This window comes from Pogona vitticeps, chromosome 7, assembly GCF_051106095.1.
Source record: "Pogona vitticeps strain Pit_001003342236 chromosome 7, PviZW2.1, whole genome shotgun sequence".
In the NCBI taxonomy this organism is placed as follows: domain Eukaryota; kingdom Metazoa; phylum Chordata; class Lepidosauria; order Squamata; family Agamidae; genus Pogona; species Pogona vitticeps.
Window position 1 is genome coordinate 11657335 of NC_135789.1, and position 14850 is coordinate 11672184.

At 50.6% G+C, this 14850-nt stretch overlaps 1 protein-coding gene across 2 annotated transcripts in view; it reads right to left on the reverse strand.

The window, feature by feature from the left end:
* Positions 1 to 3107: 3107 nt before the first annotated feature.
* The window catches only part of EFHD2 (EF-hand domain family member D2), a 28176-nt gene continuing 16433 nt past the window's right edge, over positions 3108 to 14850 (reverse strand). For both annotated transcript variants that reach the window (XM_072977788.2, XM_020781114.3), the window contains exons 2-4: positions 13953 to 14100; positions 8538 to 8672; positions 3108 to 7538 (exon numbers count right to left, since the gene is read on the reverse strand). In XM_072977788.2, the coding sequence (XP_072833889.1) occupies positions 7404 to 7538; positions 8538 to 8672; positions 13953 to 14066 (384 nt within the window). In that variant the 5' untranslated portion in view covers positions 14067 to 14100 and the 3' untranslated portion in view covers positions 3108 to 7403. The remainder of the gene's footprint in view (positions 7539 to 8537; positions 8673 to 13952; positions 14101 to 14850) is intronic.

Genomic DNA, 14850 nt, shown 5'->3' on the forward strand with positions numbered 1-14850 from the left:
TAAGTGGAAATGCAGTCTTTCAGGCAGCTTGGACCCAAATTGCTTAGGGCTAAACATTGTTTAGGGCTTTACTGAAAAGACAGCAGGCCTGTTTGTAGGAACTCCCTTTTAGGCAGCCAATTACTAAGCAAAAAGTAAGAAAAGTCTTTGCCTTTCTGAAGATTTGCTTTTGAGCGGGAACAATGTAAAAGCACGGGAGGGAAAGTGGTATAATCCACAACACATGCCTACACGAGTGTAAAATCCCTTGACTGAAGCATAAAATTGTCTGATACAACCTTTGTTTGGAAGCATTTTATGTAATAAACCAAAAGCATCTCCGAGGACACTGTTACCCCTGAAAATGGGTTCGGTCTACTAACAACACAGTTGACTCAAACACTGATGTCTGTTAAGACAACTGAGGCAAAACTAGAGATGCCACTAATCCTGTATCTAGAAGCAGTGCTCTATCAAGTAGTAAAAGAGGTCTGATTACAAGTACATATTAAAAACAGAAGTGTGATTGCTCATTAGAATATAAATAGCAGCTTCCTTTTCAGGCCTTATACATAACAGGAGACTGTATTGCCTCAAGAGGAGAAAGGCAGGGTATGAATATTTTTAATAAATAATGATCCCAATTCTTCTTTCCTATTCCCAAACCAATCTCCACGTGTTGCTGTTTCTACAAAGTGTTTGTCAATCCTGTCTCTCTAGAGGGTTGCAGTGGAACACAGTCCCCCCCCCCCGAAATAGCTGCCGTCTCCACATACTGTATACATACTGTTATCTTCCCATCACCCAAGGTCCGTGGCCGCAGCACTTCGAACCCAGATTTTGGTATAAGGTGATCTTCCGCACATTGGAACACAAGCTGCCTCTGCATCTTGTGTACCCTTTGAAATAGAAGCAGTCCTGGAAGCAAACCCACTTTGGAGTGCATCTACAGTGCAGACTTTTAACTTGGCTGACACCACTTTAAATGGCTAGTGGGAATCCTCCCCATTAGTCACTTTGGTGGGATACTTAGAATGATCTGTGAGAAAGATGCCTTTCTGCTAGCAGAACAGTCCAAGTGTCTCGGTCTCGTCCAAATGACACCTTCCAGGGTTACCAAAAGATGGAGCTAGGACTACCATTAAAGCGGTACAGAACGGTTAGAGAGTCTACTGCCGATACCTTCCTGCAAATCAGAGCTGGATGGATGTCAAGCTAATGGGATTAATTCAAGGTTTGCTGCTGATGTTTTGGCTAGAAGCCCAAGGCCCATTCAGCCAAGCCCAGGGAGGGGAAACCACGGAGGATGCTTCGGCTGCAGGGCCACTAATGAGGGCTTGTGCTTATCTTGAAGGGAATCCTGCATAGAAATGACACAAGGTGTGCAGCAAATGGGAAACTGTCCTCTATAAATGTCTGGCAACAAACCAGACCAATTGTGTGGCAAAAGCCTGGCGTAGAAGCACCCTCAGTGCGTTCGAAGATGAATTATTATTATTATAAATTATAAGAATATTGACTGGTATTATATAACAGATACAAGTTGTAACCAAAGACCTAAGTATCTGCTAAATGTTAGTGCAGTGTGTATACTGTTCCTAATACTGTTATTTTAATATATATAGCTCTGATTGTGTGATTTCTGAGATCTTCAACTGCTTATAGTACTGTGTGGAACTTCTTGATAGGGTTCCCAAAGCTACAGGGACCGCCGAAGTGTGTTTCATACACAAGCGAGATGTTTCGATGGCCAGGTCTGTGTACTTTGTTAGTTTTCCCAATTCTTTATTTTCAACTCTGGCATCCCCTGGAATTGCCGTGTCAATGATCCAGGCATCTCTTTGTTCTATTACTACTGTGTCTGGTGTGTTATGTTCAAGGTGTCTGTCTGTTTAGATCCGGAAATCCCACAAGATCTTGACTTTCTTGTATTCTGACACCTTCTCTACCTGATGTTCCCATGGGCTTTTGGCGGCTGGCAAGTGATATTTTTTGCATAATGACCTGTGCACTAATTTTGCCGCTCTATTATGTCTAATTTTGTAATGTTTGTGCAATGTATTCTCTAAGGCTTTAATGGCTCGGATCTGATAGTTATGGTTTTTCCGGGCTCTTTGGTCATGCTCTGAAGGTTGTCCTTCCTGATGTTTCGCCAGTCTCTGTGGCCGGCCTCTTCAGACAGTTTTGACTCCTGTCCTCTGAAGATGCCGGCCACAGAGACTGGAGAAACATCAGGAAGAAAAACCTTACGAAAACGACCAAACAGCCTGGAAAACCTACAACAACCATATTTGTGCAATCTTTGGTCATTTGCAGAAGAGGTGTGACAGTTTCATCTTTTTCTTGGCAGAGTTTGACATCTGCTGTCAGCACTGATTCCTTGGATCTTAGCTTTTATCACGTTGGTTGTTATTCTTATCATCATCATCATCATCATCCAACCTGAGCACACCAAACTCAGTTGACTTTGGAAGCTAAGCCTTGGACAGGAGACTTCCAGGAAAGACCAGCGATCCTTGGGCAGGGCTCGGAGAGAAAATCCTGGCTGAGACCCCAAACAACGGGCTCGGCTTCCGGTCAGAGTTGGCCATCCTGGGCCAGGTGAACCCGGGGTTTGGCTCAAGCAGAAGGCCGCTTTCTCATTCTCTTTCTTCTGGAAGCCGGTCCAAACCAACGGAGGTTGTTCAGTTTTGTGGAGGCCTAGAAGAGAACCCCCACGTTGTGTCCAAAGCAGCTGGGCATGATTTAGGCTTCTGTGACATTTCTGTATTCTGTCTCTCCCTCTGCACATGCTTATGATTACAATGCTGCTGCAAGGGAACTCAGGTTGAGAGAGAGAGAGAGAGAGTTGCATGGTTCCAGCTGGCACAAGAGCCTGGGTCATCCTAAACACCAGGGCAACGCTCTAACCACTCAACTCCCCACCACCACCACCCCAAAGGTGGAAAGCCAGTGATCCAAGGGGAACAATTCTGGGGGGGAAGTTTCCTGGTTGCATTGTTAACCCCTTTCCCCAAAGGAAGGGAACTGGGTTCACTGTCCTGCTTTCACCCTCACCGCTGGGCTGGGTGGGCTGACTGGCCACATCTGTCTGTAAGAAGGAAAAACCACGCCTGGACACACCAGCATGCTTATGAAACATAGTTTTGTTTTAATCGTTTTTGGTTTAAAAAATAAAATAAAATCATACCATTGAAATGGAGCAGCTTCTGGAATTGAAAACAGAAAAAATTCCACACATGTTTCAAATCCACTCATTTCAACATATTTGGGAAAGGGGATGGCGGGGGAGAGAAGAATTGTCGGAGAACAAAAGGAGAGACCAAAAACGACGGGTTCCCCCCCCAACCCTCTTCCCAGTGCTCCTCCCCCCCCGCCCAACCCCAAGGTTACCTTATGAAAAAATAAAGAAAGACTCTAAGATCCTTCCATGGGATTTTTAGTATCTTTTCCCAAAAAAATAAAAGGTTAGCATGAAAGTAACCGAGCAATTAAAAACCTCCCATGATGAGAGAGAAAAAGCTTGAGATTTGACACAGCCAGTGGGCGAAGGAAAGGAACGGGTGCCCTTTGAAAGGAACAAGGTGACACGTAGAACAAAACACACAAGCGACTCTCCGGATCTTCCCACTCAGCGCGAGAGTATTCCACGAAGGCTATTAGGGCTCCGAACAGAGGCTGTTTTTAGGAAGGCCAACTGATCAGAAAGAGGGGAGAGACCGTCTGGCGGCTGCGCTGTTGAAAGACGAGCAGGCAACCTTTACGCACAGCGTCTCTCTCCTCCTGCTGGCACCTCCCGATCACAGGGTCAGTTCTCATTTTGTAAGCCTCGCCTCTGCAAATTTGGGGGGGGGGGGATATCACCAAAGGTGACAGGACCCCCCCTTTCCCGGAATCTCTCCAGAAGCCAAAACGGGCTGCCATCCTAGGCCTTGGCGCAGAGGGCGCCGCGCGAGTCGGCAACCTCACTCCAACAGCACAAGGAAGCAAATCGGGAATCATCCTGCACCCCTTTCAAACACATTTTTTCCTGTTTCAAAAACTGCATTCGCAAATGAAGGGTCAGGCTCTTTATTTTTAAGATCACAGTTCATGCAGAAAATAAAAATCCAGATAGACCCCAGGAACACTCAACAGTATTAAAGGTGTGTGTGTGTGGGTGTCTCCCAGCCTGAACACTCAACACCGATGGAAGACGACTGAACATCATGCTTTATTCAGGAGATGGCACGCGCATGGCTCCGGACTTGGGTGGCTTTGCCCCCAATGCAGAGATACACAAGGGATTCCCGTTGCCCCCCCCTTTCTCTCTCTTTCTTTCTCTCCCCCCAGGAAACCTTCCCACCACCACCAGTGGCAAGAAGACAAGTCTAGCACTTGGGAGGTCCCGTCCGGACGTGCAACCGGCCTTTCCTAACTGCTGCTCCCGGTATTTCTCGTCCTCTCTGACTTCTTGCAAATATGAGACACACAAACACCCCCCTTGTCCTGCCCCAACCTTTTCTTTTTGAGGAGGGGAGGGCAAGTTCTCCACAACTTAATGCCCTTTCCCATGAATCCTGAACAGGGAAGATGCCACCCTATCTAACCGGCTGGGCACGTCTTCCGCCTCTTCCAGGGGAACTCTGCACAGGAATGGCGGCCATTTTGCTCTGGAAGGGTCGCCCGGCTTTGCCTCGAGAAAGAAAAGGACCACGGACGCTCAGTGAAATTTCAGGCGAGGTGGAAAGAGGGATTTTCCCACCCACCCCCCGGCAAGATTCACATCTTTGTCACTCGCCAAATGTGAGAGGCTGCATCTCCTATCAGCCCCAGGTGCCCAGGCCGATGGGCTACGCTAGAGCAGGAAAGGCTGCCATAAACACACCCACCCCCCATGTTTCACGCTCTTCTGCTCATGGCCTGATCCGACCTGCGACACCCCCCCCCCCCGACCTCACAGTGTCACCCAGAACAGGCCGGGTTCTCGTGGCCGCAGCCCACGCAGGCTGGGGAAACCCGTTGGTGGCTCAGAGCGGAAGCGAAGGGGACCCTTCTTCTAACCCCCCACCCCAAGATCACGCCACCTTCTCGACCACAACCAGGGCCTCCAAAATAGTGAACGTCTGTGGAACAAGCAGGGCAGCCAGGAAGACAGACAGACAGCAGGGGCAACTGAAACGGCGGGCTAAGCCGATCAAAGCAACCTGTGCGGGGGAGACCCACCAGAGAAGCCGGGAGAGTCAACATGGGGCTGAGCCCCTCTGATGCCTGGCGGCTCCCGGGGTGGCAGATGAGCTGGGACCACCCCTCCTGAGGAGGAGAGCGAAGGCTGCCCTTCTGAGGGCCAGGACAGGACGGGACCGCCGCTTTCCCAAGGGTCAACCCCCCCAACACACTTGTGTCCTAGAGCGGAAAACCAGCCCCTCAGCTCTCCCTGTGGAAGGAGGCGCACAGAGCCCTGCTTGTCCCCAGGGCCCCGTCCCAGAAGGGCCTCCCCAGCCAGCCTGCCCTCTTGGCAGCTCTCCCGAGCCGGGGGGACGGGGACTTCCTGGCACTGGAGCTGGATTGAGGGGTGGCTGCAGGAGCAGGTGGCCGAAAGAGGACACTTTCCTGAGCCCCGAAGCGAAAGGAACAGGGTAAAACGGGGAGCCCATGAGGAGTGCATGCAACACCCAGGGCCCTCCTCCAGAGGGAGCCAACGCCATTCTCATCATCTCCATCATCAGCCAAGCAGGAAGGCAGCCCCATTCCTCACCATCACCCCCAAAGACAGTGAGCTCCCCGTCCTTCGGACAGTGAACAATGATAGATCCTTGTGGCCCCCCACACCCTGGAGGAGGGGAAGCCTTCCACACCTCGGGGGCCCCAGAAGACAATCTCCAGGACAGAAGCCCACCAGCCAGGGCCAGCCGGGGCCCTTCTCCAAGTATCTAAGACCTTTTCTGGCCCACCGGGCCACCCCAGAGGACTCCTCTCCTCCCAGTCCTGCTCCCCCCTCAAACCCCCAAAACCCTGACAGTGGAGAAAAGATCCCCCCCAATACCACCGGGAGCTTGGAAACGAGGCAATGGATCTACTAACCCTGCAAACGTGAAACGTGTCACTTTTGCGTTAAACAGGGAGTGCCTTTTAATGTTAACTTTATGTTTCAAAAAACATTAAAATGGCAAGAACAGTACAGTAGGCCATGGCATCCGCAGGGGATCAGTTCGGTCCCCAACAGATGCTGTGGATGATGGAAAAGGACACTTACATCCTGCATGGTTCTCTGGCTTCCTCTAGTGTCCTGCTCTGATAAGGACTCTGTAGGAAATACATATAAATATAGGTAAATATGTATTTCTTGAGGTTTTTTAAAATTTAATAGCAGGTAAGTGAATCTGTGGATACTGATCCCGTGGATAGCGGGGTCCTACTGGGCTTTCCAAAGGTTATTCCTTAGATGCCTCCATTGAAGTATCCTGAAGTGAACACGAAACTGACAATGTTGACGTCGATGGGCCACGTTGAAGGGCGTTATTCCCAAGCTCTCACACCACCAAGAAGCGTCAACAGCACTGAGGGCGAGGGAAACGGACCTATTCCTTGTGATCCTTCTTAAGATCTGGGGGCCGATAAAACGGCTCAGGGGCCACTACCAAGTGGAGAAAAACAGGAGCAAGGGCGGGCGTGATCCTCAGCAGCCAGGCTGCTTCTCTGGGCTACGTCTGGTAGCTTTTCAAGGGCCCCCTCCCCGACCACCCTCCGCCCCCCCACCCCATTTTTTTTTATTTTTTATTTTTGGCAAAGCTTCAAGGAAAGGGAATTTAAGGGCATCTGTTAAAGCATGATTGGTTCAAAGCGATTGCAAACAGGCAAAAGCCTCATCTTCCCACCCCGAGGCCATCCCTCGTCAGAGCGAGGGTCTGTTGGGTTTTCTCCCCCCCCCTCGCCCACAAAGCTGTAAGCTGTGACCACAGCGATGACCACACCATAAGGCTGGGACCGGACACGATGCACAAGCCAAACGGGCAAAAGCCGAAGCTCGGGACATGGCAAGCAGTCATAACAAATGAGAAAATGCCCACCAGACAGGACAACAGACACCGCTCACAGGGAAAACACCGAGCTAGGCCGACGGAAAAACAATGCCAGGCCGAGAGTTTTCACAGATGGAAGAGGCAGATGAGGTGCTTTTTTGCTTTGGTCCCCACCTATACGCTGTGGAGGGTTGCCAAGTGACCGGGAAAAACCCTCCCCAAGCCTGCTCCTGTGCTTTCAATGGCAACTTGACCTGCAGTTTGTCAGGGTACCGGAGCACCCCGTCTCGCCTGCAGATCAAGGGGCTGCTCGACACGCAGGTGGCGCAACGTGGGGAACCCTCGCAACCCTCGGCCACACGCAGTGGTTTTGTCAGCGGGACTCCTCTGGCCTCACTCTGGCCCCCGAGCGCGCCGCCCCCGTCACTGCTTGAAGGCCGACTGGAGCTCCTTGAAGGCCGCTTTCCTCTGTTTCATCTCCTCGGCTTGCCGGCGCTTCTCCTCTTGCTCCGCCTTGATCTCCTCCTCAAAGCGGCTGGTGACGTTCATGGCTTGGACCTGCGAGGGGGGAAAGCCAAAACTGACCCGGGGGTGCTTCGGAGCCGAGGAAGCCCGCGGGCAACGGCTGTTCAGGGCTGGGAAGGAAAGGGACCACAGAGGAAAAGCTTCAGAGAGCCAACTCCCATGGGGCAGGCCGGGAGCTTGGTGGCGGCTCTGGGCCCTTGTGGCACCGATATGCACTCTCCCACTGACTCCTCAATACTGTCTCCAAGGCAGGCAACCCTTCGACAGAGACAGGGATCCCTTATGGCAATGGCTGCCAGCCTCGGGTCATCCAGCCGGTCGTGGACTGCAGTTTGAGAACACCTGGACAGGAATCTCGGAGGCATCGAGGAATGTTCAGTTTGGACTACAAATCCCATAATTCCCCTTTCTCGGAGACCCACCCAGACCTTACAGACCCCTAAATTGTGCTTCCTGGAGAGAAGGCCCAGGTGGCAGACTTCATGCCTCGGACAGGCCTAGCTTCCTGTTTGAAAAGATTTCTGAGAAGCTTCCTTGTCAGACAGGAAGTTAGGCCTATCCAGGGCATGAAGCTTGACAGCTGGGCCTTCTCCCCAGGCGAGCACAATTTAGAGAATGTCTGTAAATTCAGGGTCCTGCGGTTGGGACTTCAAAGAAGGAACATTTTGGAACACATCGTTCTAGAAATCTGAAACGCCCATCCCTCTAAGCGACTTCGGGGCCCTGCGTTCAACCTTCTATTCCTGCGTCTGCTCAGTGCTGAATTGGTGTCGAGGCACTCTTTTAACCTCTCGTAATGTTCCAGAGTAACTTTATACCGAGAGAATTGTGGGGACTTTAAAAAGGGCAGACAGACCAGAATCTGAGAGATGCTCAATGTCTTCCCACCAGGGCAGTGGGGGGGGGGAGATGGCCAGCAGGGGCTTCAACCAGGCGCCCCTCCATCCTGAAAAGAGGATGTGGTCACATAGTCCTGATATGGTTTCATGCCCCCCTGACGGATGGCCCCCAGCAACTCCGTGCGCTCCTTACTTTGGCCTCAAAAAAGCTCTTGGCTCCTTTGACCCCTTCTGTGGAGACGTCGATCTCGGACAGGCGGGCTAAGGCGTGGAGGCCACTGTCTTCTTCCAACTCCCCGGCAGCAGCTTTGCGAAAAATCAGGAGGAACTAGAAGTGGGAAGGGGGGGCAGAGAGGGGGAGAGGAACACAACAGTCTGAGTGAGTTTCACTGGCAAGCCCCGGGGGGGGGGGGGAGAACCTCAGCGGTCGGTCCAAGGAGGCCACCCTCCAGCTATGCCGCCCCGTCGCGAAGGGCGCCGGATGACCCACGTGGACTCCTCCAAAGAACAGGAGATGTATGTGGGGCTGCCAGACAGTGGACAGGAGAGCCTGGGCAGGAGTCCTGTGGGGGGCCAAGGAAGCAACAGCATATGCGGCCTTTTCTCTGGAGACCAGGGCCGCTCCAAGACACCTCCTCTGTGTGTGTGTGTGTGTTTTCCTGAAGCTCACCTTGCAAGACAAACCAGTCCCAAGGAGCTAAGCCCCTTTGCGGGGAGACCCAGGGATTGGTTTTCCACACAACGTTGTCTTCTCCTGATCAAGAACTTTTGGCCTGGCCTTAATTTCTACCCCACTGGATTTCCCCTCAGTGTCTCAGGATCGGTTTATGGGTACATCTGTTTTGGTGGCGACCTTCAGCCCTCTTCAAAACATCCCACTTGGGACACGAAATTAGTTTTCTTCTAGACAGTTATTTAAAACATGGCTTCTTACTGGAATGGATTGTCTGAACTTTTTATTTATTTATTTATTTATTTATTTATTTATTTATTTATTTATTTATTTATTTATTTATTTATTTATTTATTTGATTTATTTGATTTATTTATTTATTTATTTATTTATTTATACCCTGCCTATCTGGCCCACCGGACCACTCTAGGCGTTTTATTAAATAATTTTAAATTAAATTATTTATTTATTTAAATTATTTTAAATATATACGGTATATATTTAATGAAAAATAGGGTGGAATTAAAGCAAAAAAAGAGTATGCTGCTTATATACCACCCCGCAGCATTTAAAGCACTCTTTGGGCAGCTTGCACGTTAATTATAAAAGCTACACATTGCTCCCACTCCCAGGTTTGCTGGGTGCTCGTTTTACCAACCTCCGAAAGATGGAAGGCTAAGTGAACCTCGAGCGCGCTACCTGGGATTGAACCCAGGGTTGTGAGCAGAGTTTTGGCTGCAGTCCAGCAGTTTAACCACTAAGCTGGGAGGCTCCTAAACTTCCTTTTTAAAAAAAGGGATGAACGAGCCAAACATCAACTGGAACAAGCCATACAATCTCATAATTAAGAGATGCATTTAGAAGTCCAAATAAAATAAAATAAAAAAAAAAACCTCTGCCTACACAAACAGTGTGGATGATCCCAGTGCAGTGGGGAACCATCTGCCTTGAGGACAAATGTTTGCAGTCAACTGGAAAGGAAGGATTCTTTTAAAAGGGCAAAATATAAATGATATGTACCAGATTTCCCCATCCTGGCATCCTCTGGATACACTACATCCCCCATTACCCTGTTTTCCCTGAAAATAAGCCCTAGTAGGATTTTTCAGGATGCTTGTCATATAAGCCCTATCCCAAAAATAAGCCCCAGTTCAGTAAGACCCCTGCCCTCCACCCTTGTGCAGCAACCAGAAGAGGACATGACTGTATCTGAATAAACATAGATGGTTGTACATGAAAAAAAATAGAACATCCCCTGGAAATAAGCCCTAATGAGGTTTTTTTGGAGCAAAAATTAATATAAGACCCTGTCTCATTTTCGGGGAAACCCGGTCCTCCCAGGCCACACCGCCAGGCAGAGGTGGGAGGTTGTCCTCTGGAGGACACCACGTTTAAGGAAGGGCAGTCAATATAGAATCATAGAATGACTGAACTGGAAGGGGTCCCATGAGACCATCGAGTCTAGCTCCTTGCTCAAGGCAGGGATCCCAATCCAAGCAGATCTAACAGTAAAACGTAAAGGTAAAGGTTCCCCTTGACATTTAGTCCAGTCGTGTCCGATTCTAGGGGACGGTGCTCATCCCCGTCTCCAAGCCGTAGAGCCAGCGTTTGTCCGAAGACAGTTACCATGGTCACGTGGCCAGCGCGACTAGACACAGAACGCCGTGACCTTCCCACTGATGTGATACCTATTTATCTACTTGCATTTGCATGCTTTCAAACGGCTAGGTTGGCAGGAGCTGGGACAAGCGACAGGAGCTCCCTCCATCGTGTGAATTCGATCTTACAACTGCAGGTCTTCTGACCTTGCAGCACAGAAGGTTTTGCGGTTTAACCCGCAGCGCCGCCACATCCCACCAGCGCCACCACATCTGAGAGAACATTAAGATAAGCCTAACAGAGGGCTATCCTGAAGGCCTCCAGCGTTGCAGCGCTTGCCACCTCTCGAAGTCATGGGGTTCCATTGTTGTACTCCTTGAACAGTCAAGAAGTTTTTCCTGAGATTCAGTCTCTCACAAAGAGCGGGAGCTTCATTCAAGTCTGTGGGGCTGCCAAAGGACCTGCTGTATTTTTGCTGCTGTTGCCCTGAAGGGCAAGAGAGTCAGGGACCCCAGGAGGGAAAGAGCGCACGAAACCCACACCGGGCCCTGCAGCTCCAATCCGTAGCAAACGGATGCAACTGTACTGCGGCTTTCCCCAGTGGCCTGTGCTGGAGTTGGCGAGGTTAATGAGATGTATTCTCCATCAGCTACATGACATTAGCATTAATTGTGAGTGAGAAACAATATTTTGGCATGAGTAAGCAGGATATTTTGTTCAGCTAGCCCGGCTTGTGTGCTTTCGTAGCATTTCCAGTCATGTTGCTTTCTCTCGCTTTTGGCTTGCCTGATTGCCCATCTGGCCCTTTCAGGCAGCTTCTGGGCATGTCCAGAAGACCTCACTGACGACGTGCAGAGTGGGGTGTACTCTGGGACGGATCCATACACCTTTTGTCTGCCTCTTGCTTGTCTTCATAAGGCTTTCAGCTGCTGTGCAATTTGTAAATTGCAGCTTTATATATATATATCCTTCTAGCACTAAACTTGTACAAAACTAGTTTGAATGCCTACCACATCTTGGCAGCTCAGCGCTATTTCACTTGGTAAATAGTTTTCTAAAGGGGGCCTTGAATTCCAGCAAATGCGGTAATGACAGAGAAGGGGGGAGGGCTGTGTGATGCATGGCTGCTTGATACACACCTTCCTAGGATGATCAGGCCCTTCTGTGGGAAGAGCTGCAGCAACTGAAACGTCTGGGTGCCGTGCAGAGAAGTTCACCATCAGCCTGGGCAACCTCGTGTGTGGTCACACCCAGCGCTGGAGGCCTCTAAGGAAAAACTGAACGGACCACCCTCGGTCCGAGCTGCTTCGCTTGGGATTCTTGCCTTCAGCAAAGAGTTGGTCTTGATGGCCTCAGAGGCCCCTTCCAATTCCAATTCCATAATGCTAGGATCTGGGTAGGTGGGGCTCGTCAGCCATGGAAGGCAGCCCATCTAGGAGAAGGAAAACTCTGATTTCAAACCTCCACTGCCCTGTGGCTATATCCACTCATGGAAAAGGCATCAGGAGTTAACCTAGAGGCAAAATCCGGAGCTGGAGTCCCAGAGGCAGTTTGTGTCGTTCTGCCAACTCCTGCAACGTTGCTGGAACCAGTTGTATTGGCTCTTGCCTTTCCATTGGACCATTTCAGCAATGTGGAGAGGGGGGATTTGCTGCTTGGGTAACAGGCTATCCTCCATACTACTTTACCCAGGCTTCATGCTCTGGAGAGGACACTCCTCGATACAGAGCACGTTACCAGGGTCAGCAAATGGTTCTACAACAAACCCAAAACTTCACAGGCATTTGGGGCAACTTGGGGCGTGGAAAACTTTTGCCCTGACAAATGTTTCGGCTGAGAGTTCCCATCAGCACCCCCCCCCCCAGCATGTCCGTGGTAAGGCGGATGGGAGACTCTAAGCCAAATGATCTGGCAGCCCAGTCTTCTCATGGGATCCTGGCTATGAGGATGGAGGGGGGGGCACAAAATGAAAAGGGAAAGAAATCTATCCAGCAGCCGGGGAGGATAAAATGGCCCCATGGAGAGGACGGGGCAGAGAGGAAGTTGAGAACAAGTGGAGAATTACTTCTGAAACTTCCTAACTGTTAGAGCAGTACGACAATGGGAACCCATGACCTTAAGGGGAGGTGGCGAGCGCTCCAGCACTGGAGGCCTTCGAGTGGAAATTGGACCACCCTCGGTCAGATCCGCTTTGACTTGGATTCCTGCCTCAATCAGGGGGTTGGACCTGAGCGCCTTCTAGGGTCAACTTCTTCTATGAGTCTATGAATACAGGGGAACCTGCTAACATCCAAAGGGATGGTCACGTCGTTTCTGCACTTTGCCTAGGCTCAGAAGCAGAGGGCAAAGAGAAGGGTGCCACAGGCCAGCTGGAAGCTGGGTTTCCCACTGAAGTTGCCAGAAAGCAAAGGAAAGTGTGCTAGTCTCTAAAGAAAAACCCCAAACCACCATCGGACGATATGGCGAGAGAGAAGCAAGTGTTGTGGTGTCGTGGTTCACACGCTCCATCAGGGCTGGGAAATCCAGATTCAAGTCCTGACCGAGCCACGGAGATCTCTGGGTGACCTCGGTCGGCCCACGCGGCCCCAGCCTGGCCTCCCTCACAAGGTTATCGTGACAATAACATGTAAGATGGAAATGCGGAGAGCCGTGTCGGCCCTCCCAATCTCATTGGAAGAAAGGCGGGACAGAAATGTAATCCATCAGCACTAACGACAATTAAATGAACGAGCTTGACCGGGATCAGACCAAGACGGTGGCTAAATGCAAAGCTAGTGGCTGGGAAAGGACTTTTCCTCCAGTCCCCACCAACAACTCCCAGCTGCGCTGGCTGGGGGATTATGGAAGTTGTAGTGGGAGGCGGACGGAAAGTTCTTTCCCAGCCCCGAAGTTTGCATTTAGCCAGAATCTGAAGAAGGAGCATAAGATTAAACTCAGCATTTAAGTTTAGCCACCTGCTGTGTAAGATCTTTTCCCTGCTGCTGCCATTCAGATCGGTTTCACTACAACTCCCATCAACCCCAGCTATGTTCTGGCAGCCCAACACACCTGGATGCCACTGGCAGCTTTTGGGCAGCAGCCGGACCACACCACGCTCCATTCCTTCCCTCTCCCCACCCTGCCTTTCAGGAAGGCGGCACCCCGCAGTGCCTCGGAGCGGCCCCCCATCTTCTTCTCTTCAAAGATCTGCGCACCAATTTCTTGATGCCACAGAACCAGAGAGAACCAGGATGCTGACTGGGGAGGAAGAAGCTCTATCAGACACCACGGAGCCTGCTTTGGGGGGGTCAACGCACAGAGGAGCCTCGTGCCACTCTCCAGGCCACGGAGCCTCACCTCCCGGAAACTGAGTTTGCTGTCAAAATCTTCGTCCACCTCCTTAATCATGTTCTTCAATCCCAGGTGTGTCTGCGGCGCCCCCAGCTTCTCCATCATCAACTTCAACTCCATCAGGTCAATGAAGCCGTCTTTTCCCGCGTCGTACCTACAAAGCAACCGGGAAAATCAAATCAAAGCGTCCACTCGCTCAGAGGGCACAAAGCCGGTGCAGGTGGCCCCTTTCCCATTCATCTCACACCTCGAAGAACCCCGTTAATCCGAGAGCCGGAGTGGGAAACTTGGTCTCCGTCAGGGGAGGTGGTGTTCGTGCACCAAAAATGGCCAAAGCAGAGTCTGGGGATCTGGATCATTCTTGGCCTCCCTTTCCTCCTCTTTCTAGAAATTGGCAAGGTCTATATAGCCTGCCTTCTTCTCCCACCCTTTGTTTGGGTCAGGGGCACGCTATTTCTGTGTGTTCTTTTTCTCTTTGTGCATGGAAATGGCTGTATGCATTCCCCCTAAATGAGCCTAATATTTGGGTAGGATTTATTGATGGCCCTCGGCTGAATCTGTCACCACCAAGCAAAGCAACAGCTCTGGAGACAGGCTGCAAGGCAGAAAAAGGAACCCCACTTAGGAAAGCCATTTACGGGCATCGCAGGAAGAGTCCTGAACTGAGTTACAGAAGCCCCCCCCCCCCGAGGCTGGTGGCTTCCATGCCTTCAGGTCTTCACTCTAACTGAAAGGGAACAGCAAGAAGAGATAGGAGATCACTTCACAGAAAGAAGTGCATGTTTGGGCAAGTTTAGCCCTGAGAAAAGAAGACAGAGGGGAGATTGGAGAGCACTTTTCAAATACTTGAAAAGCTGTCCTACAGAGGAGGGGCAGGATCTGTTCTCAATCATCCCACAGTGTA